This window comes from Mauremys reevesii, linkage group 11 (assembly GCF_016161935.1).
Source record: "Mauremys reevesii isolate NIE-2019 linkage group 11, ASM1616193v1, whole genome shotgun sequence".
Classification (NCBI taxonomy): Eukaryota; Metazoa; Chordata; order Testudines; family Geoemydidae; genus Mauremys; species Mauremys reevesii.
The window spans coordinates 12,774,553-12,797,941 of NC_052633.1; the positions used below are offsets into that span (position 1 = coordinate 12,774,553).

Genomic DNA, 23,389 nt, shown 5'->3' on the forward strand with positions numbered 1-23,389 from the left:
CCCACCCCGCTATGTGGCCAACCTGTTTCTGCTTTGGGCAAGGTGGGGAGGAGCTAGGTTAGAAAGCTCTTCGAATCCACAGCTTGACCCAACAGTGAGCAGAGTCTGGTCTACCAACATGCCTGCCAGCGTAGCTTAGCCAACGAAGGAGGGGATGTAATCACTGCCCTATAAAAGTGACTGCAGCAACTTCCCTCGTCTCTGGAGCTCAGGGGAAAACTAGAAGGATTTGTGACTCACTGAGACACAATTCGTTCCCATGGCCTCCCCAAAGGCAGCACCCCTTACAAAAGGACTAAAAGGTCTTAGTCTACCGCTAAGAATGTATTGTGCAAAAATGTGCCGATATTTCCTTGGGGCCCTTGCCATACTGTATATTTTTCAGGATCAGTATTGTTGTTGGGGTCTTCGATGTCTTGGAATTACTCAGCACCACCTTGAACTTGAGCTTTCTTGTGTGTCTTTGTAACTGTTTTCTCATTTACTATGTTTCTGGAGATACACCCAGTATGGAATTACCCAGTGCTTTTTCTTAGCTTATGTTACCAGAATGAGCCATAATATATTTGCCAGGATCTATGAAACCATAACTGACTCCTACCTACAATTAGCAAAGTGATTCTCTGGGGCGGTCCTACAATGAGCTTTTTATAAAAAGCTGGAGATGGGGATTTTCTTGTCCTCACCACTGTCTTGCTGTTGGAGGAAGGGGAGCCCAGCTGGGACCCCTTGCATCCTTGTCAACGATTAACAATTTATTTTGCCAGGGTGAGCTATTCTAATAAGCTGGGGGCACCCCCTGGAGGGGTGTTGATGCATTCTGCTCAATTAATTCATGTACTCATTCATTCTCACAACAGCCCTGTGAGGAAGGTAAGTATCATTGTGTCTGTTTTCTAGATAGATAAATCACCTAACTAAAGCCACAAGGGGGGTTAGGTTATCAGAACATGGGTTAAAATGCAGAGGTTTCTGGCTCTCACTCCCTTGCTTAGTCCAGTAGCATGCCACTGACGTGCCCTTCTTTGTGGCTAGAAGCCATGCAGCCTGCTACAGCAAAGCAGGTAGCTCACTTGTAGACAACTTGCCAGAAGAAAGTTGCCATGAGGTAGCAGGCTGGTCCTCCCAGGTAAAAATGGGCCTGGGGACCTCTAACTCTAGGTTTCCTGAGTCCCAGCCCTGTGTGAGTATAATGGAGACCAGTGCTGGATGTCTATAGCAGTGATCATGAATAAACTGTGATCTTTAAGAAAAATCAAAGACAAACTTTCAATCTTAGCTATGCATTTATCCCAGTTTACAGATTCTAGCTTAAAACAAACAAAAGGAAGTATTTTTTTCACACAACACACAGTCAGTCTGTGGAACTCCTTGCCAGAGGATGTTATGAAGGCCAAGAGTATAATAGGGTTCAAAAAAGAATTAGATAACTTCATGGAGGATAGGTTCATCAATGGCTATTAGCCAGGATGGGTAGGGATGGTGTCCCTAACCTCTGTTTGCCAGAAGCTGGAAATGGGTGACAGAATGGATCACTTGATGATTACCTGTTCTGTTCATCTCCGCTGGGGCACCTGGCATTGGCCTCTGTCGGAAGACAGGATACTGGGCTAGATGGACCTTTGGTCTGACCCAGTATGGCCGTTCTTATCTTCACAGAGAAAAAGGCTAAAGAAATTCTTCAAAATAGATGCTTCATGGTTACTCTGTTTGCTTATTTAGGATCCCAAAAATAAGAAAGAGAGGGAGTCCAGTTCTCTGCAACCCCCAAAAGTCAGCTTGACACATTACAGATGATGGATCGTTTTATTCCTACGTAACTGAGTAGAATTTGGGTTTCAATGCTGACTCCAGGGAGTTCTTCCCACCAGGATCCATGAGAATTTTCCCTGTTTTTTTTTTTTTTTTTTTTTTTTTTTTAATATCTTAATGTGAGCTGAGGAAAGGAGGCTGAGGGTCAAGAGCCTTGGCTGATGTAAACCAGCATAGCTTTACTATTTCAAGCAACATTCAGGGACTAAACATGTCCTGAGTTTTTACGTTTGTTATGCCGTGTTCTCTGTTGCTCGAATTATGCACAGACTCCTATTACATGTGTGTGATTTCATACAACTAAAAAAACCCCCAAAACTAAAAGTTGCTCTGAGTCCAGCCTTTTGATCTACAGTCCCCTTAGTTTCAAGGAAATGGAGGCTCTGAAGCAGTGTTCCTCAACTCTTGTCACCCTGAAGACGGTCTCGGTCTGTGTACTGAAAGGATGGGCTAACAAGTTAGTGTTATTTCTAATATCCTCTCTTGCAAATGTCAGCGGAAACTCAACATCTTTGCTTAGGCTCCAGTACAGGAAAGCACTTAAGTGCCTGCTTAAGTCCATCCTCTATCAGAAAAGCACTTAAGCATATCCTTTGCAGGACTTCCTGTTTGTTGAATAGAGATGCTTTGCAGAACTTGGGCCTTAGTTGTGAGCATGTGTTATCTTTCTTGGTTTGTTTTTCTATTTTATAACACTGATATTCCTCAGTGAATTATGTGGACTTTGGTTTTTGGCTTTTACTTAGGTATTGATTTTTTTTTCTTAAAATTAAAAGCAAATCCAAATGGGGTGCCTCGTGATACAGCATACAGGAAATAGGCATCTGATTGCTCATTTGTCAGTTGTTTCTTAATGTATCTGATGCATTCCTTTTTTAAAAAACGTTAAATAATAGATCTCGATTTTAAATATTTGCAAAGACATGATTTTCAGTTTCACCTTTCAAGTTTCCATGCTGGCAACATCTAACCAATCTAATCTTGATTTGCCTGTGATTTAACAAATTAAGAGAGTGGTTGTTTTTGTTGATGTTGCTTTTTCTGAAATCTACATAACCAACCACATTTTGGCAATTTATCTTCCCAGTACCATAAATATTGGAGAGTGTCAGAAACAGTAATGTTTCCGCTTGGAACTTAACTGTATTGGCAAAGGTCCCATGCCCTAGTCTCGTTTTGAACCAGATTAATAGTCACCACCTGTTGTTAAATGTGGAGCAACCCTCTTACTGTCAGTTTCAGAAATACTAAAGCAGGTACTGGATTGACGATATTCCACAGAGGGGTCTGAGCAAAATCCTTGCCTAATGTATTGATTGTAAGATGTTTTTGTGAACATTGTAATGTGTTCCTCGCTTTCCATGGAAGAAAGAAGCCCAGTTGTATGTTGGTCAAATTTCACCTAGGAAATTTCACAGACCTTTATCTAAGATACGGGTGTTGGCACTTTTTTAGCTAGTATTTAACCTTTATATGATGCATCAATGAATATGAAGAACCTGGGACTGTGTCCAATGACTATTAAAGTCAATAGAGTCTTTCAGGCCTTTGTAGATGCAATCCTGTGAAGTGCAGAGTGCTCTTAACACCCATTTACAATGGGAATTGAGAGCACTGAGCACGTCCCAGGATTTTCCCCCAAGAAAGTCTCGTGTGTAATGTATAGCAGGGGCAGACAGTCATCGGTTTATCTTAATAGAGGGTGGATTCTGGCCCCATTGAAGTCAATAGGAGTTTCCCCATTGACTTCAGCGGGGACAGGATTTTACCCATAGTGTACTTGGAGAGAGAGGTGGGTTTTTTTGTTTTTGTTTGTTTGTTTAGCACAAAGAGCAGCTAGGCACCCAGTTCCCATTGACAATCAATGAGAGTGGGTCTCCTTGCAGCCAGTTGTGTCTTTGAAAATCTCCCTGTGTTTTCAATACATCCCTAAATAGGCCTAATGTAGGTTTCTATGGAGCAGCCCAGGCTACCTAAGTAGTCTTCCTAAATCCAGTCTGCGGTCTGTTACCCCTAGGGTGACCAGATGTCCCAATTTTATAGGGAAAATCCCGATATTTGGGGCTTTTTCTTATATAGGCTTCTATTACCCTCGCACTCCCTGTCCCGATTTTTTCACACTTGCTACCTGGTCAGCCTAGTTACCCCAAGCCTTGAAGTCTGCACTGGATATTAATTAGGTCACTTGCATACCACACGCCATTTTTGTAAACATTGGTTTCATCTTGTATTTGTGCTATTTCTCTTCCATTATTTTCACTGGTGCCAGCAGGCTTCCCTGTAAATGAGAAATCATTGTGTTTCTCAGTGGGAGCATCCTGTACAAATAAAAAGGCAACAGAGTAAATCATTTTACAGAGTATGCCGGATTCTAAGACTCAAAGCATTCAGCTTTCCCTAGCAGCACAAACACAAATTAAATCAAAGGAATAAATTGTCCCATGTTCTTGAATGTCTGAGTTGAGGAGTTCACCAGAACAGGTCTTTTATTTCGTAATTGCCGGGTATTTGCTCTTCCTTTTTAGGAGGCAAAGGCAATGCTTTTATCGCCTCATTTTAATGTGTATTGTGCTACCAAATAGCCACATGTTTTAAGAATAGGAGATTCATTAGCACTGATGTCAGTGAAGTCACAATGGAGTAATGCAGTGCTGAATCAGGCCCAATTCTGTGGTCTCCACACAGACTACACTCATGCGTGAGGAGTACACGATAAAGTCCTTGGGGACTGAGTTTTAAGGAAGTTGCCATGGTGTGAGGAAAAAGAAGGGAACAATAGAGAAGATTTAGGGTCCAATCCTGCTCTCCTTATTCTGGCAAAATTTCCTTTGACTTCAGTGGGAGTTTTGCCTAAATAAGGAGAGCAGGATGGGGCCTTCAGGTCATACAGATTAGAGCAATTGTTTGTTCGGCCATTCCAGAAACCTGTTTCGGTTTGCTGCCCAAGAATCTTTAAATATAAATCATAATTATAGTGCTACTAATTAATGTCCAACTAGCACAAAGACACTGATGGTTGAACTTGTTCAACTAAAGCTATCTTCTGTGGATGAATCAGAGCCAATGAGTCTATTTATTAGATTCAATGCTATGGAACAATTGAAACAACTGGAATTGCCTTTTGTCATGCATAAATTCTTCAGCCTACTGTGATGAATTGGAATGATTCAGAAATTGTGGGTCTGATCCTCAGCTGGTGACAATCAGATAGTTCCACTGAAATGAACTAATTTTCTAGTGCTTGTAAATAAGAAACCACAAGAAAACAAAGTATTGCTCAAGTATTAGGTGAGCAGTTATAAGTTGTTTTTTTTTGGAGGGGGGGAAGGGGGGTTCAGCTAGGCACATAAAAGTAGTTGGCTGTTCATGTGCTTCTGGTACTTGCGCCTTATTTCCAGCTGAGAGGAAATCAGACCAGGCATTAGATGAAGGGTGAAATAAGCAATAACAGAAGGTGTCATTAACTTCTCTTTTTTGCTTCAAAGACAGCTGAAAATACATACATATTTCCCAAGTATTCCTCCTCCATGTAAGTAGTTCCTGTAGCTGCCACAGGGATGTTATTCAGTGGGTAAGGAGGTTGTCTGCTGATCACACAGGGTGGGTAGATGTCCACAAGGAATCTTGACATTCATTGGTGACTGAGGCTGTAAAAATGTTTGAGAACCTCTGTTTTATGCCATTCACCTAAACTGGGAAACTATGAGATGATGATCTTATAAATTAGATGCATTATGGCTGGAAGAGTAGCCGTCTCATGCATGGAAAAAGGACATATACATTAAAGCCCACATTTTCAAAAGAGGACTTTGATTTTGTAAGCCTCAATTTTTGGGTGCTCAGCTTTAGCCAGAAGAGGCCTGAATCTCCATTGCCATGCACCTTTTGACATGGGAGCAAAGAGAGTATAAAATGCTGCCCGCACAGAAGGATAGCACTTCACGCTCACTGTGCACTGGTGTCACTGAATTCACACGGTGGAAGGCAACGGAGAATCACGTCTCAAGGGTGATTTTCAACAGTGCAATGCACGTGACCGCTCCCACAGGGAAGCACTCAAAATCGGAAGTCCACGTTTGAAAATTTGGCCCTAATTGCTCAAACGTTAATGTTGTTTCGCTGCCAATTGTATTCCTTGCACCTTGTTTCATTGGTATTTTAATATGCACTATAGTCTACTGGGCTCAAAATAGTTAGTGCCATCTCTTAAGTGTAGACAGACCTGTCTGATGTGACTTTTTGGTTTTACGTAGTACCTCCTATGGAAGATGGTAAGGAACAAGAGCCTGGGATGGACAACAATATTTCTCTGGTGCCTTTTGAAAGACCTGCTGTTATAGAGAAGCTGACAAGCAACATGGGAAAGCGTAAAAGCTCCACCCCACAGAAGTTTGTGGGTAAGCTTGAGAGAGCATTTTTATTATTCTTAGTGAGTAGGAATAGGTTATTTGTTAACTCCTAAGAAGAGTCAAAAGATCAAAGGGGAAAACTGCACTCTCAGAATTGAGCATGATTGGGCGGGGGCGGGGGGAGCGGGGACAAGGGAAACAGTTGAGAGATGATTAAATCAAAGCAGAAAACAACCTAAAAGTGATTTGAAAGTGACTGAATTTCAATACTGTCAACCCTAAAACTCATGAGCCAGGGCCCCAAAATCTTGAGATTTTAAAATATACATTTTGGGTCTTTTTCTTTACCTTTTGGTGTTTGAGCCTTTAGGGTGCTTTTGGGTCACAATTTCGAACTTTTCTCTGTCATCATGAGGTCTAGAGACTTGTTTAGTGAAAGCTGAGATTCTCATGTGATCACCTGACTCTGGGAGCTGGAGGCTTTAAAAAAAACAACCCTCAAGTAACTCAAGACTTGTGATAAACCTCTGAGAATTGGCAACACTGAAATTGCCTCCCTGATATGCACGGGTGTGAAAGTGACACGTTGCAGCTTTTAAAAGAAGCCCCTATTCCAAATGAAACAACACATTTCTTGATCCTTCACAGCTCATACACAAGTTATTGAATTCAATACATGGGGTAACTGGGTGAAATTTAAGGACATGTTGCACAGGAGGTCAGATGAGATGATCTAATGGTTCCTTCTGGCCTTAAACTCCATGAATCTATGAAATACAAGACCACATCGGACCACTTTTATTTATTAACCATTTATTTTAGAATCTCTGGCCCAGACTTAACTGTTTGTATCTAGGTTTCCTGTACCTCAGAATGTTAAGGAGTTCTTGTTAAACTATAGCATAAGATGCTGTAGTAAACATTACTCATGTTAGGCTGTAGCTTGTGGCTTTATGCTGCAGCTCACATTGTTGTGGAGGCTGGGCGACATTGTGCTACAGCAAGAGCACCTGCTGTTGTTTGGACTGGGACAGAATTCTTCTGGGGAAGTGCACGTCGCAGCAGGGACTCCACTACCCATTAGAAAGGGGTAACATATGTTTTCACCCCCAGCATGAGGCCTGTCTTGCTGGTGCAGACTTTTCAGGGCTCATAGTCTCACCCTGTCCACTATGAGGAGTCTAACGCTGACAGCAGTGCTAGGCTCCTACAGTACATCACTGGTCAAGACTGTGCTGAGTTCTTTGCATCTCCTCTCTCCTGCTGCCTTTTGCACAGGGTCAGGAACAGTGTGACCCATAAAGAGAATGTTGTGGTGTTTTCTTCTTATTTGGGTTAAAATCAGCACTTTTTGGATAAAGACACATGTTTCCTGGGATTCTTTTGCTTTTGTTGTCTATGAGAAAAGTGGTCTGAAGGAATTAGTGTGCATAAGAACTGGTGCAGAGGCACTGGTATTGTTTAGTCCTCAATACAACAGTTAGGTACTGAATTGGAAGGGGGGGGGAAAGGAGTGGGTTCTCCACCCACAAACCAAACTCTGACCACTTGAGATGGTACAACATGACCCTACTCACAGTAGATCTTCCTGATACGATCATCCCTCTCCTTGCATGCTTTGATCAACAGGGAAATAGTTAACATTGTTGACACTTAAATTGTCATCATTAGACTTCAGGATTACAACCACAGGTGAAAGGAAGTAGGAGAGTTCACACCTCTTTCAAAGCTATTGTTTCAGATTATCTGCAGGCTCATGCAGACATTATTGCTTTGGTGGAAAATTTTTAGGATTATTTTTGCAACCATAAGGCTAGAGAGATTTAAAAAAAAAAAATTTCGAGCACAATATGAAGTCTACCAGAGGAAAAACGTCCCCAGGAACCAGCACCATTTGCTCCTTAGAAGTTTACTGCACAGATCGAGATGACTCTGAGTCATCTCCATGTTCTGGGTGGCTTAAACTAACGGAGTTCTTTTAAAATGCAGGGGGTTGGACTAGATGACCTCCTGAGGTCCCTTCCAACCCTGATATTCTATGATTCTATGACTCTGTAGAATATAGAGGATTTATTTTGTCTAGCCACTTGTGAGAACCCCAAACTATCATTGTCTTTAAAGGCCTGCTTAGTGCTTTGAAATCATTGGATGGAATACATTATAGAAGTACAAATGGTTATCATCTTGCGTAGATTTTTTTCTTTGTAGGATTGAGAATATTCACCTCTGGGCCCAACAAATCCACTGGCTCTGAGAAAGGGTGGAGAGGATGGCAAGTTATAGCCTCTGGTGACACCTGGTTCTTATCCAAATCCAGCTGTGGGGGGAAACGGAACATACTGTATTGATATTAATGATATCTTCTTGTTCTGACTTTCTTTCTCCCCTGGGATAGCTGTGCATGAGTTTAAAGGCAGTGATGTTTCATCTCTTCTGCACGTCTTCTCTTTTCACCACACTTACCATGACCTCACTTTTGGTCCCTTTCCTTCCAAATGAAATACTCCGGAAGACTTGACAAGGGTCCTCTTGCTCATTGTAACATTTCCTGTGCACACTGCAAACGTGGCACTTCTTGAACACTGTATAGTGGTATTTAGGAGAAGGTCATGAAAGCATAAGCTTGAATTTTCCCATGCTGTATCTATCACAGCTTTTCTGCACTTTGTGGTCAGCAGTCTCCGAGGAGCCTTGGTTATGGACCACAATACATGCGCTCTGGCTGAAATTTCAGAAGGAAGGGAAGTGGTATGCTGCAAATGGTGCTAGTAATTGCTGAGAAAGAGAGACTGGTTGCACCCAGTGTTGATGCACAGAAGTTCTTGAGAGATCTGTTGAAATAGTGGAGGTATACGAAATAATGAATTGTAAGGAGAAGGTAAATAGAGCACTTCTATTCCCTTTCTCTCATAATACAGGAACAAGGGGGTCATCAATGAAATTAAACAGCAGCACATTTAAAACCGATGAAAGGAAACACACTTTGACACAATGCACAATTAGATTGTAAAATTCATTGCCACATGATGTCATTGGCACTAAAAACTAATCAGGGTTCAAGAGAGGATTGGGCATTTGTATGATTTACAGTAATATTATAGTGTATTGTTTAATCCTTACAAGAGTTTCAGAAGGGATAAAAACTCCCATGCTTTAAAGCATAAGCCAACCTATAGTTAATGGCAGGGCCGCCCAGACGGGGAGGCAAGTGGGGCAATTTGCCCCGGGCCCAGCAGGGGCCCCCACGAGAGTTTTTCGTGGCCCCTGGAGCAGGGTCCTTCACTCGCTCCGGGGGCCCCGGAAAACTCTCGCAGGGCCCGGGCCCCTGGAGCTTCTTCCGCTCCGGGTCTTCGGCGGCAATTCGGCAGCGTGGGGTCCTTCCGCCCCGGGACCCGCCACCGAAGTGCCGGGTCTTCGGCAGCAATGCAGGGGGGCCCCGCCGCGGGTCTTCGGGGCACTTCAGCGGCGGGTCCCGGAGCGGAAGGACCCCCCACCACCGAATTACCGCAGAAGCAGGGGCCCCCCGCCGCCGAAGGCCCCAGGCCCCCGAATCCTCTGGGCAGCCCTGGTTAATGGGGGTAAGGAAGAAACTTTTTCTCTGTGGTCGGGTTATTCCATAATTGCCTATGCAGAGTTTCTTGCACCTTCCTCTGAAGCATCTGGTACTGAGATAGGATAGTGGCCTAGATGGAGCACAGGTCTCATCCAGTATTGCAGTTCTTATGTTCCTTGATCTGGCTATAAATATATATATATATATTTTTTTGGTAATACACAGTAAGATAATTAAAGGATAAACTATTTCATCTTTCAGTTAATGTAGAGTGAGCATAACTGGAATGGAAGATCCCATAATCCTATCGAACCACAACAGATAAATCTGACAAGTTACTTTTCAATACTTATTTGACCAAGAAGAAATTATTTTAAAATGAAGGCCATGTTAACATATCTTGAAATGGGTGGCAAATGTTTCTTTTGTATTGTGTGGTGCATATGGTGAATTAAAATATACTGTCCCTGTACATTTTTGCATTATTATTTATTTTTGTATGTCACATTCCCTTTTAAAACTCAGCCCAAGATCTTTACAGTTACGGTGAAACATTCTGGTTTGTAACTGAAGGAACAGAGCGATACAAGTCCTAAGTAACTTGAGTGTTTGCTTTAAGTCTGGTGGAGTTATTAAATGAGGCATGCGAAAGGAACAAAAACAAGGTCTGAGGAGCTCACCACAGAGCAAGATAATAATCACAACTGGCAGCACTTTCAGCGCAAGGCTATAATGTCAGTCTAGAAAATCCTGCAGTTGGTAAAGCCTAAAAAGAGACTTTGTGATGGCAACCAACAAACCTAAAACCTATCGCATATAATTAAGCCAATCATTTTCCTGTGCTTTACCTCTCCTCATCCTGTTTCTCTGACATCTACATTGTTGAGTAAATGGGGTATTTTCCGCTCCTGTTTTTTTCGTGTGTGCGTGCTAAATTATAACCTCACTGTGGTCAGCCTTGGATAGGGTGACCAGATGTCCCGATTTTATAGGGACAGTCCCAATTTTTGAGTCTTTTTCTTACATAGGCTCCTATTACCCCCACCCCCATCCCGATTTTTCACACTTGCTGTCTGGTCACCCTAGCCTTGGAGAACCATAGCAAAGCTCTGATTCATCCAGGTGCTTTAACTTGTTGCCTGATTTGAAGCACACAAGTATTGCCATTGAAGTCAGTGGAACTATTTGCGTGCTTTAGATTAGGCACATACATAAGTACGGTAGTTTGCTGACTCAGGGTCCAAGTTCCCAAGCATAAGTGACGTGCGGACTCTGAGAATATAACCTAATTGTTCCATGTATAATGTAAAATCATTTCTCTTTTTACACATTGTTTTAAGACAAGGCAAAGGGAGTGGAATATCCAGTATTAATTATTACAGGTGATGTTGCTATATTGAAAGGTACTGATGCCTTTCAGGAGAGTTGAGATTGTGCCTGTTTCTTTGGTGTGAATGCTTTTTGCCCCAGGCAGATTTGCCAAAAATTGAAAGAGAAGTCTGAGGTTTTTAAGTTCCTGGACAGACAAAGTAGTAACATTAGTGACTGCCTGAATTAATTTATTTGCAGTACTGAGGATACAATGTTTCTGTTGGGTGATAGAGTGGGAAGTGGTGAGAGAATGAAAACCAACAAAGTTGTTTAGTTTATAAAATCCACTATCCAGTACCTTTAAAATAGAACCTTAACTTTTCAACTAGAAAAATGGAAACAAAACTTTTTAAAGAGCTGTTAATTGACCTTCCCATTTACATGATGCCATACAATAATATAACTGGAAAAGAAATGGGGCCAGATTCAGCCTAGGTATAACAAGAAGAAACACTGTTCATATCAGTGGAGATGTACCTTATGTCAGAACCAAATTTTTTTTCCCATAATTGGCATGATTCACCACTATGTTATTCCATTTAAACACTGCTGTACTTCAATGGTTTTAACAGGGTTATACAAGTCTACATTTGGAGTAACACAGTGGTAAATCATACTTTATAGACTTGACTTTTATGTCAGCGAAAGTGATATTCGTTTAGCCTCTGCTGTGGATAAACTAAACTAAGACATGTGATTTTGTTATATCAGTATCCTGATATATATAGACTGTGTTCTTTAAAAGAGATGTTTCTGTCAGTCTGAATAATTGAGTGAAATGCAAAATTAAACCCCAACCTAGGACCTGTGGTTTCAGCTCAGCCTCCCACTACCTGCATCCACTACTGCAGTCTATGGGCAGATGCAACCACCCTTCACCACTTCTGCAGGCCATTGCATCTGCACACTTGCGGGTCTGCAGGTTTGTTAGGCCCCAGTATTTCTGCCCTGTGTGGCCGTTGTTTAGAGAGCCCCCTCAATACAGCCCCACTGTGAGGTGTGAGACAAGTTGCGTGTCTCATACAGGTGCCTCTGCATCATGGCTGATTTAATCTTATGTTGAAAAAGAAATCACCTTTGGCCTGATAGTCAGGTGGTATAAACTGGTGTAGCTCCACTGATGTCAATAGAATTACGCTGTTTTCCATCAGCCGAGGAGCTGGTCCCATATTTCCTCATTTGGAGCACAGAGAACATCATCTGATGGTTTCCATCAGGTCTGGAATTCATATCAGCCATAGGCTTATCTAGAGTTAAGACTCAAGACTGCCTGCGTGGAGGGTGCAATCCCATCCCTGGGCAGAGGGCTCACATAAGATCTCTACACCACATATAGAGCTTAAGTGACACTTGAAGGGTTCCTGGTGCTGGCCCTCTGCCCGGGGGTGAATTTCACTCTCAATCAGGAATACAGCTGGTCATCTGTAGAGGGCAGTGAGGGATTTTTTTTTCTCCAGTGTATTCTGTGGTTTGGGGTTGGTTGGTTGGTTTGGTTTGGTTATTGCTCACTCCTCTGAAGCATCAGAGATGGCCACAACTACAGATGGACACTGGACTGGATGGGGTGGTGCTCTGAGGTGGTACAGAGCTTCTCTCCACTCTCCTCCCCCCAACCCCCACCTCCAGGTGCTCCTCTGGCTGGTTTTTGCTTACATGTTCAGGGCCTAACTGATCGCCATATATGGAGTTGGGAAGGAATTTTCCCCCAGGTCAGATTGGCAGTGACCTTGGGGGAGTTTTGTCTTCCTCTGCATTGTGGGGCAGGGATCACCTGCTAGGATGGTCTAGGTATATCTCACTTAATCCTTTCCCTGCCACTGCAGAGGCCTAGGCACTGGTGCACTTTAGTCCCTCCTGTTTTTTTTCTGTGGCCCACTGAGGGCTGTAATACCTTGATCTAATTGTGGTTGTTGGGCCTCGTGTGGAGAAGGTTGCGTGGTGTGTAGTGGCCTGTGATATACAGGTCAGACTAGATGATCAGACGGTTCTTTCTTGCCTTAAACTCTGTGACTAACTCAGGGTTTTTCTCTATTACAGTTGAATGTCTAAGTGACTTTCTTTTTCTCATTCGTTTTGTTCTTGCCTTTAGGTGAAAAGATCATGAGATTTGGCTATCCAGATATTCACTTTGATATGAACTTAACCTATGAGAAAGAGGCTGAGCTGATGCAGTCTCACATGATGGACCAAGCCATCAACAATGCAATCAACTACCTTGGAGCTGACGCACTTCACCCCCTGATGCACCACACACCAAGCACAATTGCAGAGGTGGCCCCGGTCATCAGCTCAGCTTATGCTCAGGTCTATCATCCTAGGATAGAAAGGCCCATTAGCAGGGAAACAGCTGACAGTCATGAAAACAACATAGATGGCCCTATCTCCCTCATCAGACCAAAGAGTCGACCCCAGGAAAGAGAGGCCTCCCCCAGCAATAGCTGCCTGGATTCTACTGACTCGGAGAGCAGCCATGAAGACCGCCAGTCCTACCAAGGAAACCCTGCCTTAAATCCCAAGAGGAAGCAAAGCCCAGCTTACATGAAGGAGGACACCAAGGCTTTGGATGCCACAAAGGCTTCTAAGGGCTCTTTAAAGGATATCTATAAGGTCTTCAATGGAGAAGGGGAGCAGATTAGGGCCTTCAAATGTGAGCACTGTCGAGTTCTTTTCCTAGACCACGTCATGTACACCATCCACATGGGTTGTCATGGCTACCGGGACCCATTAGAATGCAACATTTGTGGGTATCGAAGCCAGGACCGCTATGAGTTCTCGTCACACATTGTTCGAGGGGAGCACACATTCCACTAGGCCTTCTCATCCAAAGGGGACTCTTATGAAGTAGAAGAACTGCACATGAAGAAGTACTGCACTTACAATCCCACTTTTCATTGACCCACCTTTTGTTGTTGTTGTTGTTGTTTTGTTGTTGCTGTTGTTTAATTATTATTATTAACCTTATTGTATGGACCCAACCTCAGTCTCTCTGCCCAGTTTAAGAATGGAAGGAAGGAAGGGAAGGGATGAGAGAGTTTTGTGTTGTTGCTGTCTGTTTTGGTGATCTGTCTAGCATATTTTGTGGGAATTGAAAGGCAGTCCATTTCTGTCACAGTTAGCTGTACATCATGTCATATGTTGGGTATTGCTCAATTCTGGTAGCTGCTTTAAAGTCATAATGAGTTCCCACCCAACTGTAGATTAATAATTTCAGGCAGATAGGTAGAAACATTTCAGAGGAAAGCCCTTTCAAATGTATAGCTATGGTGGGGAAGATAGGGGGAGTGGGCAATTGTATTCTACAGAATGAACAATTATTTTTAAAGCAAAACTTTTATTTTAGGGATTTAGGAGCACGAATCAAAGTCAATATTCCTTGCAAAATTACTTCCATGGGTGAGCTATGTCCATGGCTTCTGTGTTTACTTCCCCGTGGAATGTATACAATATGTATGTGTAACACTGTACCACATAACAAGAGTTTAGTTTCATAAGTCTTGGGGCCTCCTGTGGTAAGTTTGAGGTTCTGTGATGTTATTTTACTTAACTTATGAAGCACATTTTTAGAATTGCTGATTTGCTGTTATTCCGTAATTGTGTTGACTCACTGGCTTCTTATAGACCACCTAGTATCCAGACCTAGTTAGTTGCACCATGTGTTTTTAAGAAACAGCATTTACAAATAACATTTTTTACCTAGCTTCTAGGACAGTAGATATCCTAGGAGTGAATACAAATTCTGCAGTTTACTCAAGAGGTTCTGCTGCTGTTCTAAAATAATTTGGTTTTTAACATTGCAAATTTTAAAATTGCAGATGTGCTAATAGCAAAGTGTTCTTTAAAACATGTATATCAAAAACTGTCTCATCTGATCATCTACAGGATCAGCCTCTCAGCAGCAGCCTAAAGTAAGGCTTACTCCTCGGAAAACGCTGGTGGCCAGTTTATCAGCTGGCATTAATCATCAGAGCTCTGTTGACTTCAATGGAATCCTCTGAGCTACACCAGCTCAGGATCTGGCCCTAGCTAGCCACCTCTCCAATGAATCCTTTGCTTTGTAATTTGTTGAATCAGTGACTACCTAGTATCCTTAATTCCTCTTTATTTTTTGGATAGAAGCCCTTACAGCTCTTGATGCACCCCTTCTGCTCTAGGAGAGTGTGAATGCCATGCGGAAAAACAGTTGCTAATTTGATTTGATATCACTTCACACTTTAGGAAAAGGGTACATGAGCTAGAGGCACTAAGGGTAGTTTGATTTAGTATAATTGACACTTACTGCAGGGAAGAAAAAAAAAAAAGCTGGTGTGATCAGGCCATTTAAGTACAGACCAAACAAGAACAATGCCAACTCTTTTTTTCCTTTTCTTTTTCTGACAATGCAAGACAGACACCCCAGTCAAAATCCTGTAGGTTGAGTTGATTGCTCTACAGAAAGTAAGCTTAAACCCAACATGAAACCCAACTCTTTTTATATCAATCATTAGTGAAAGTGAACTGCAAAAATAGAGCTTTAATCTGGAAACATTTGCACAAGTGCATAGCCTTTTTGCACATGGGTACCTTGGTTGAGTTCAATGAGAACTTTTCATATGAGTAAAGTTACTTAAGTGCATACGCAATTGAAGGATGAGGCCATAATGAATCCCCATTTGCTCGTTTTGGTCTGTTTTTCTTGTCTTGCCAGACCTACAACATTAGAAAGTAGGAGCTGAGTGGTATTGATTGAAATCTTTTTATGGCGACACACTTGGCAGTTAGAACCTGTGTTTTGAAAGGATACAGTAGATCATGGCCAGATTACCTGATGACTGTTTCCCGGCACTGAAATGCTATTAAGTAGGAGCTGGTAAAGTTTAGCAGTAGCCTATTAATTATAATACAGTATGGATAGAAATGTCCCCTTATGTAATGTGAGAGCTATCAAGGATGGGAAAGAATGGACTTTGAAGAGACAGATAAAAAGAGCTGGTTCCAACGTTGTCCTTGACGTCTTTTTTTTTTTCTTCCACCCTTATTAAGTTTGATACAGATAAAGCTCAGGCAAGACTAGCTGCCCCTATTTCTCTCATTCTCTTGTGCCTGACACAGTCAAAGTAGCTAATACCCTGCTCATGACCATTGAACTCTTTCTTTGACTCCCAGGGTAGTTATTAAAGGGCATACATTCCCCTCTATTAATGGGAAAAGAAGGGAACTGCAATTGGCCAGGGGATGTGGAATAGGATAGCAGTTCCTCCTCTGCCCCACCATTGCTCTATAGGGCTGATCCTCTGTGGCTGTTGAGGTCGTGTGCTGGGGACAGGATTGGGAGATAGCTGGATTCTGTGACCTCTTCTCCATGAAAACCCATGGGGATTACCTTGCCGGAGATGGCAGTGATCAAGTTAGCATTGTGTCCTATGGGTTCCCCCTTCACACTCTGAAAACCCTACTGTCTGGGCTGGGGGTGGAGGGGGCACAGTTTAGGCACAACCACAATGGCATAGTTCCAGAAGCAGCCACATGCCCGTTGTGGAGAGGGAGGAATAGGAAGCAGTGCATTGACAAAGGGATTACATCTGGTTGTCCCCATCCTTTGCCCATAACCTAAGACCCATGTGGTTTCTCTCATGACGTGACCTGTCCCTTGCCTCCTCCACAGAAAGCAAACCGCCTCCCCAGTGTGACAATTGAGATGTTCCCTGAATGGTTTCCTGAACCTGATGTGGATTTTCCCTAGCTGTGGTATGGTCTCCTTTCTTTTAAAAGGTGATCGTGAATTCTGCCCAACCATGACAACTGATTGGAGAACAAACTATAAAATAAAAAGTTCTCGAAGTCACTAGCCCCGTGCATGGAAAGCATGGAAAGGCATTGAGAAATGGCCTGCCTGAGCTGGCAAGAATGGAGGAGGTCAAGCCCCTTGCTGCACCTCTAAGGGAGTGCAAACTGCTGTCGCTTCTGTAGGCAGGGTGACAGTGGGCCCCTTGGGGTGGCTAGCACCAGGGCATAGGAGTGTAAGGAAGGGAAAGGAATGGGAAGATCCCTTTGTGTACACACCCTGGAGCTGGCCACAGTCTGACCCAGTAACAGCCCAGTGTTTCTCTTGTCCCTTTCAGTGACCTTAACCCTTTTTTTTTTTTCCTCTTTGCAGTCAATGCAGTTTATATGGTGCTATTCAAGAATCACTTGACAGGTCAGTGCAGCTCTGTGAGATCAACCCCGAGTGCTGCCATTTTAGAAGCTGTTGCAGGGAGAAGTGCATATTGGCAGGCACGCCCCATGACATAGCACTAGCCCCTAATGCCACAGAGATTCACAGAACATCTTTGTCATGCTGGGGTTGTGCAGGAGTGTCAGAGGGACAGCATGATTTTAGTCATCACCTTTTCATAGCTGCAACTCCTGTCTAGACCAAACAGTTCAAGTTTTGAGTAAAGGTTTGGGCTAATTCTTAGCATAATCAGCAAATGCATGTCTATGGGGGATTACAGTGAAGAGAGCAGTTCACAGTCAATAATGCAGGCTCCAGTTCTGCAAGCTCACATGCCAAGGAGGACTCCATGGAGATTGCAGTGGGGTTCCATATGGACTTATGGGTCTGCCCACAAATCTGAGCCTGCAGGATTGGGACCTCAGATGATGATGAATTTTTCTCTTTTGCTGTTTGCGGATTTCTAAGAGCAGCTATTGACTTTATCAAATTCATTGGATATTCAAAATGAGTTACTGAGAAATTTCAGCAGATAAGTCTTTGTCTGGGGATTGTCCACTAGGAGAGAAGTTTGCTCCAAGTATTTGCTATTGTTCACTAGCCATTTGTTCAAAGTACGTGCTAAAACCTAGCTAGTTTTGGGTAGACACGCAGGATGTGCATAAGTCTTTTGACTCAAAACTCCATTCCAATACTTGGGTTTTAAAAATTCAGAATTTGCTTTCTGTGAGCATTTCCCATATTTGCTTACAAATAGCGTTTTCCTCCAAATGTCCCTGCCAATAAACTCTTTACCTAGATTTGGAAGGGGGAAAAGAGCCAGATTCAGATTTGGCCTAAACAGGTGCAAGTTCTGGTCTTGATATGACCCAGGGCTGGGTGCTCAGAGCTTTAGTTACATTTCCGTCCTTCGTTATGGCTAATGAGTTTTACTGCCAAAGCCCTTTTCATTGAATCCACAACTAAATATATAGGATTTTTGTATAAAACCAGCTCTTTACCATGTACTTAAGGAGATTAAACCAACTGCATTCTCCTTAAAAAGTGCTTCCATCAATGAAAGAAGATGTATCAGCATTAACCTATATTGGGCTCCACTTAGAGAACCTGTTTTTGTAAATCACCCTGACTCTTACCTGCAGTATTAGCCTCTCTAACGTTAGGGCGCAAGTCACAGAGTTCATACACCACCAAGTACAGAAATATAACATTTGTCTAACTCTCCAAATTGCTGTTTTAAACGTGTGCTTTGCTGGGTAGGGGCTAGAATGCTCATTGCGTTGCAGGATCCAGTCTGAATGAAATTCAGTCCTTTGAAATTGGGCTTTTGTAGGACTTATGGGGCTGGCCTTCTACATTTTTCTTATGGATGCACAGAAAAAAAAAAAGTGGCCACAAAAGAACAAACTGCTTCTAACTCCAAAAAGTGATTTATTCCAGTTGTACCTAATAGAAGATTTGCAAGCTGAACTAAGGGCCTGAGTAGCAATTTTAAGGTTCCGTAGTTAGTTAACTTCCGTTTACCTCACTACTTTGAAGCAACTATTTCTTGTAATTTCATTAAGATCTTCAGAAAGAAGAAGGGTAATTTTGTTAGCAGAGTAGGCAATATAGCAGACTCTTGCAAAAGTGGCTCTGTTTTAGTTGGCTTTTATCCTTTTTTGTGTGTTTTGTTTTTAAGTTAACATCAGTGATGATATGCTGCATAAAGCATCAGGAGATTTATGATTCTGAAATAGTATAGACACTGTATCATGTCATTCAAATAAGTTTTATTGTATATGTGCCTTTTTCAAATGCATTTTGAAAGCCACTGTTTCATACCATAGCCTTTCCCAATGCATTTCAAAGAAACACTAATGTTACAGAGTGGGACAGAGGAAGCTGGGGTTTCCCCTGGAGTAGGAAAATCCCTAAGTGGTGTAGCTGGCTCTACACGACCTGGGCTTGGGAAAGGGAAGGGGTGTGGAATTGTCCAGGGCACAGAGTGCTGCGGCAGTCCCCAGCTGGCAGGCAGCACGTGGATAATGGCCATAGTTTAGAAACAGTTCTGACGCTGCTCTAAACAATGCCAGGGGCCGAGAAAGCTCCCGCCTGCCCCCTGAACCTAAGAGGTTTGGGGCAGAAAGTTGGTGTAAGACCACCTTCCTCCTTTCTCTGCACCCCATTGCACCAAGGCTGCAGACTTTAGAATCTAACCCTCTGTGTACTTCAGCGCTGTCTTGCTCAGCATCAAACGGCGTGATGGAACGAGAATATATTTTAAAGTAGTGTATCATTGCAAAAGTTTGCTTAGCTTGAAAAAAAATTAATACAAAAATAGGGAGGTGGAAGCTTGCGGATTACGGTGCCACTGCTATGCCGCTCGTTCAGATAAGATGAGAGGAAAACACAACTGCTCTGTGAAAGGCATTAGGAAATGTGATTGGTTTCTCAAGCCAGACGGAGCTGTGTGTCATATTAGGGGTTGGATTAGCAGAATTCTTTGGTGGAAAAAATCAGTATTTTTTGGTACTTGCCTTATGGGACCGGTGACCTAGTTTTTGACCCATTCCTGCCACTTTCCCAACAGCTGACCCTGCATTGCTATAGGGTTGGATCCTAGTCCCAGCACACAGCCTGAATAACTGAAGTGTGCCACAGAGGTCAGCAGGGCAGCCGTCCTTCCATCAGACCATAGGGCTTTCCACTGCGGCAATGGTAGCCTCAGGGATCTGCAGCCCCTACCTACATCCCTGCTCCAAAGGGCTGGCAGTTCCCATTGGAAACATGTAGACACTGATCCGCTGATCTACCCTGGCTCTGCTGCAAATCTCTCTGTGTGCTGGGACATAAGCAGGCCCCACACAGAATAAACACACAGGTTCCCCTGTGGTCAGAACCCTCCACGCTCACAGTGGCTGGGTGGGAGATAGATAGAAGAGTTTGACCCATAGCAAGTATTTGACCTCTCCTGGAATGTAAAGTCCCATCAGGAACTTTCCTGTAGTACTGTATAAAAAGAATATTACTTGGTGTCATCTGAGCTTCATGCAGGACTTACATGATGCATTGCTGGGAGGATGTGATTTCTTTTCCAATATTAATCACTTAGAATATGAAATGAGCACAATAGGCTCATGAGGTGGTAATCTGCTAACTTTCCTCCACGCCAGGTTAACAACGCTAGGCCAGCGTAACAATAACATGATACCTCTATAAATGACTAAATTGCTAAACCTTTCCCTTGGTATTCATGGAAACGTGTGTTCCTGCCTACGACCGTTCACTCGCAGTCTTACAGGGTGGAGAGGAGTAATCTCACCCAGGCATTCCATTTGGGAATAAATTCATCGTTCTCTCCTTATATGGGATCTTTTCCCTTTCAGACATACCGTAGAACCTAGCTAATCTGCATACAAAAAGACTTTCTCAACAAAAATGTAATAGTAGCTTGCTGCAGTGAAGTCTATTGTTACTCAAGCCTTCAATATTTTTACAAAAAAATACTGTGCTATATTTACTAGCATGTTCGGAAGTATTATGAAGTCCAAGTAAATGACAGCTGTCAAGTTAAATGCTCAATGCATGTTCTGAGGCACTTTGGCTCTTTTTTTTCTTTTCTTCTTTTAAATCATATTTGCTCACTTAGGGCCTAATCCAAAACTCATTGGGTATGTCTACACTGCAATGTAAGCCCAGGGTTAGTAGAATTCGAGTTAGCAGACTCTGGATTTATTAACCTAGGGCTTGAGTGTCTACAAGCATTTGTAACACCAAGTTAGAAATGGTTGAACCCTGGGTCCCAATCTGGGGCTCCAGAATCTACATTGCATTGTGCAGGCTCACGTCCAACCACCAATACCCCAGAGATGAGGCATCCTCCCAAAATGTGGCTGCTGTACCCCTTTGTTCGTGGTGCAGTGTGGGAAAACTTGCCTGTCTACCAGACTTAACTGACCAAAGGACAAAGAAAGGTAGCCCATGGGATTGTGGAATATTTTGGCATACTCCCAGAGCATGAGTCCAGCGGAGCTGCATCTACACTACAAAACAATAGGGCTTGAAGCCTGTTGATTCAGGCTTGGACCTTCCACCCCCACAGGGTTCTAGGACCCTGAGTTTGAGCCCAGGGTTAGCACAGTTTGTGTGTAGACAGAAGTGGGGGCGGGCTTGAGCCTGAGTTCAAACCCTGGGTTCGCACTGCATTGTGGACGTACCCATTGAAGCCAATTGAAAGGACTCCTTTTGACTCCAGTGGGCTTTGGATAAAGCCCATATGCCTGAGTCCAACAAAACATTTAATCACTTGCTTGACTTTAAGCTCCTGAGCAGTCCCACTCAAGTCAAGTGGCCAACTTGTTAAGGACTAAAGTTAAGCATGTGCTTAATTTCTTTTATTGGATCAGAGCCTTATTTGCTAACTTGTAAAGTTCAGTCTCTCTCGTTGAGTCTCAGTCACTAGTACAAATTAGTGAGGTTCTACGGTAAATACGTATTCATTTCAATTTGTGTCCTAGACTTCACCCCATCCATGAATGACTAGTAGGCTGTACTTTTCATTGTGAATCCAATGTAAAATATGTAGGTCTCCCGGCAAAAGCAGAATCAAGAGCATGACCCCATAGTGGGCACTAAGGAGCCATTTTGCAGGGAATTGGGCAGTTTAGTTTTACCTCAAATGACAGAGTAAGAAAAGCTTTGTGAAGGGGTAGAGGTTACTGAATCCCCTACTATGCACTTACTGAGATTTGACATTACTTACTGGAAATGGATGTTCATTTCTGAACACGCTGTAACAAGGGAAGGACTTTGGGTTATTTTTGTAGTAGTTCAAACTTCTGAAACTGTGATCAATTATTTGACTAATTGTCAAGCATTCTCAGAGCTTGAACATCTTCACTTCCTGTTTCATGTAGCAAAGTTTTCTTTGTTGCTTTCTCTTTCTCTCTTCCCCTCCTCCTCCTCTTAGCTTAAAGACTGGGCCAGCTCTTATCTCTCATAGCTTTGGGCTGTTTAGTTTATTATTATTTTTTCTGTTTGTTCGTTGGCTGTACAGGCTGTTTACATATTTTTGTACTCAAGTGTAGTTTTATATTAAAAACAGGGAAAAAGAAAAAATTGATTTGAGAAAAAAATATTAAGGTACATAATCTTTGTAACACTTTCAAAACTAGGGTACCTAAAGAGATGACTCCACAGCTATGTACTTATAATACTGTATATTTGCCTTCCTTTTTAGTCAGTTTTATTTTGGGGTTGTAATTTTTCCCCCTAAAATGTATATCTTTTTATGAGACTGGAAACTTTTAATGCAAATGTTAGAAAGGTTTAAAATTGTAAAGTTAAAAAGTCATAATTTTTTTTTCCTTTTGGAAGAAAATGCTTTAAAAGAAGTTTTGCTACTGTTGTATTCCAGGGTTGAGGTCACTGACCTCAAAATTGCTCCTGATGCTTCATTCTTAGACCTTGCTTTCAGAACGTGCTTCTTGCAAACATGGAAGATTGCTTATATTACTCCGTTTTTTTAAAAAACGGACAAACAAAAATTTTGGTTATTTTTCAGCTCAAGTGCAATATTTTCCTGACGTCTTAAAAATGTACAGTGGTTTCTTTTTCTTTCCTCAATCAACACAAATAAAAAAAACCCAAAATGCTCTATCTTAAATCCTTTAAAGGATTTGATTCAAAGAATTACATACATTAAAATTGCAAAGCAGGCTGACAAAAGGTGAGAAACTAAAAGCTAAGGCTAAAGCCCATTCTTTATTCCCTGCTTTTGTTTGACATCAAAACATGTACAATGGTTTGAACTAAAGACATATTTTATTGCCTCTATTTCTCTTGTTCCTTTTTAAATAAATTTTTTCTTTAAAAAAAGCACTTAACATGGACATTTATAAAACAGATTCAACGCCTACTCAATAGAAAGTCTCCTGTTGACTTCCATGATGGGCTTTGGATCAGAACCTAACCTCTTAGCTAAGGCAAAACTCCCATTGATAGCAGTGGGAGATTGGCCTGTATAAGAAGTGCAGGACTTGAGCCCAGAAGAGCTTCTTTAGAACTGTCGTTGTCTTATATACATGTAGATGGGGCTTGTTTTACATGTCATACATATTTATATCTAAT

General features: G+C 42.3%; 1 protein-coding gene across 13 annotated transcripts in view; it reads left to right on the plus strand.

Moving 5' to 3' along the window:
- IKZF2 (IKAROS family zinc finger 2) overlaps positions 1-22,733 on the plus strand; it is a 206,499-nt gene extending 183,766 nt beyond the window's left edge. For 11 of the 13 annotated variants that reach the window (XM_039494409.1, XM_039494416.1, XM_039494405.1 and 8 more), the window contains 2 exons: positions 6,066-6,209; positions 13,175-22,733. In XM_039494409.1, the coding sequence (XP_039350343.1) occupies positions 6,066-6,209; positions 13,175-13,896 (866 nt within the window). In that variant the 3' untranslated portion in view covers positions 13,897-22,733. The remainder of the gene's footprint in view (positions 1-6,065; positions 6,210-13,174) is intronic. The other 2 variants (XM_039494413.1, XM_039494418.1) reach the window with 1 other exon arrangement.
- The last annotated feature ends 656 nt before the right edge of the window (positions 22,734-23,389 follow it).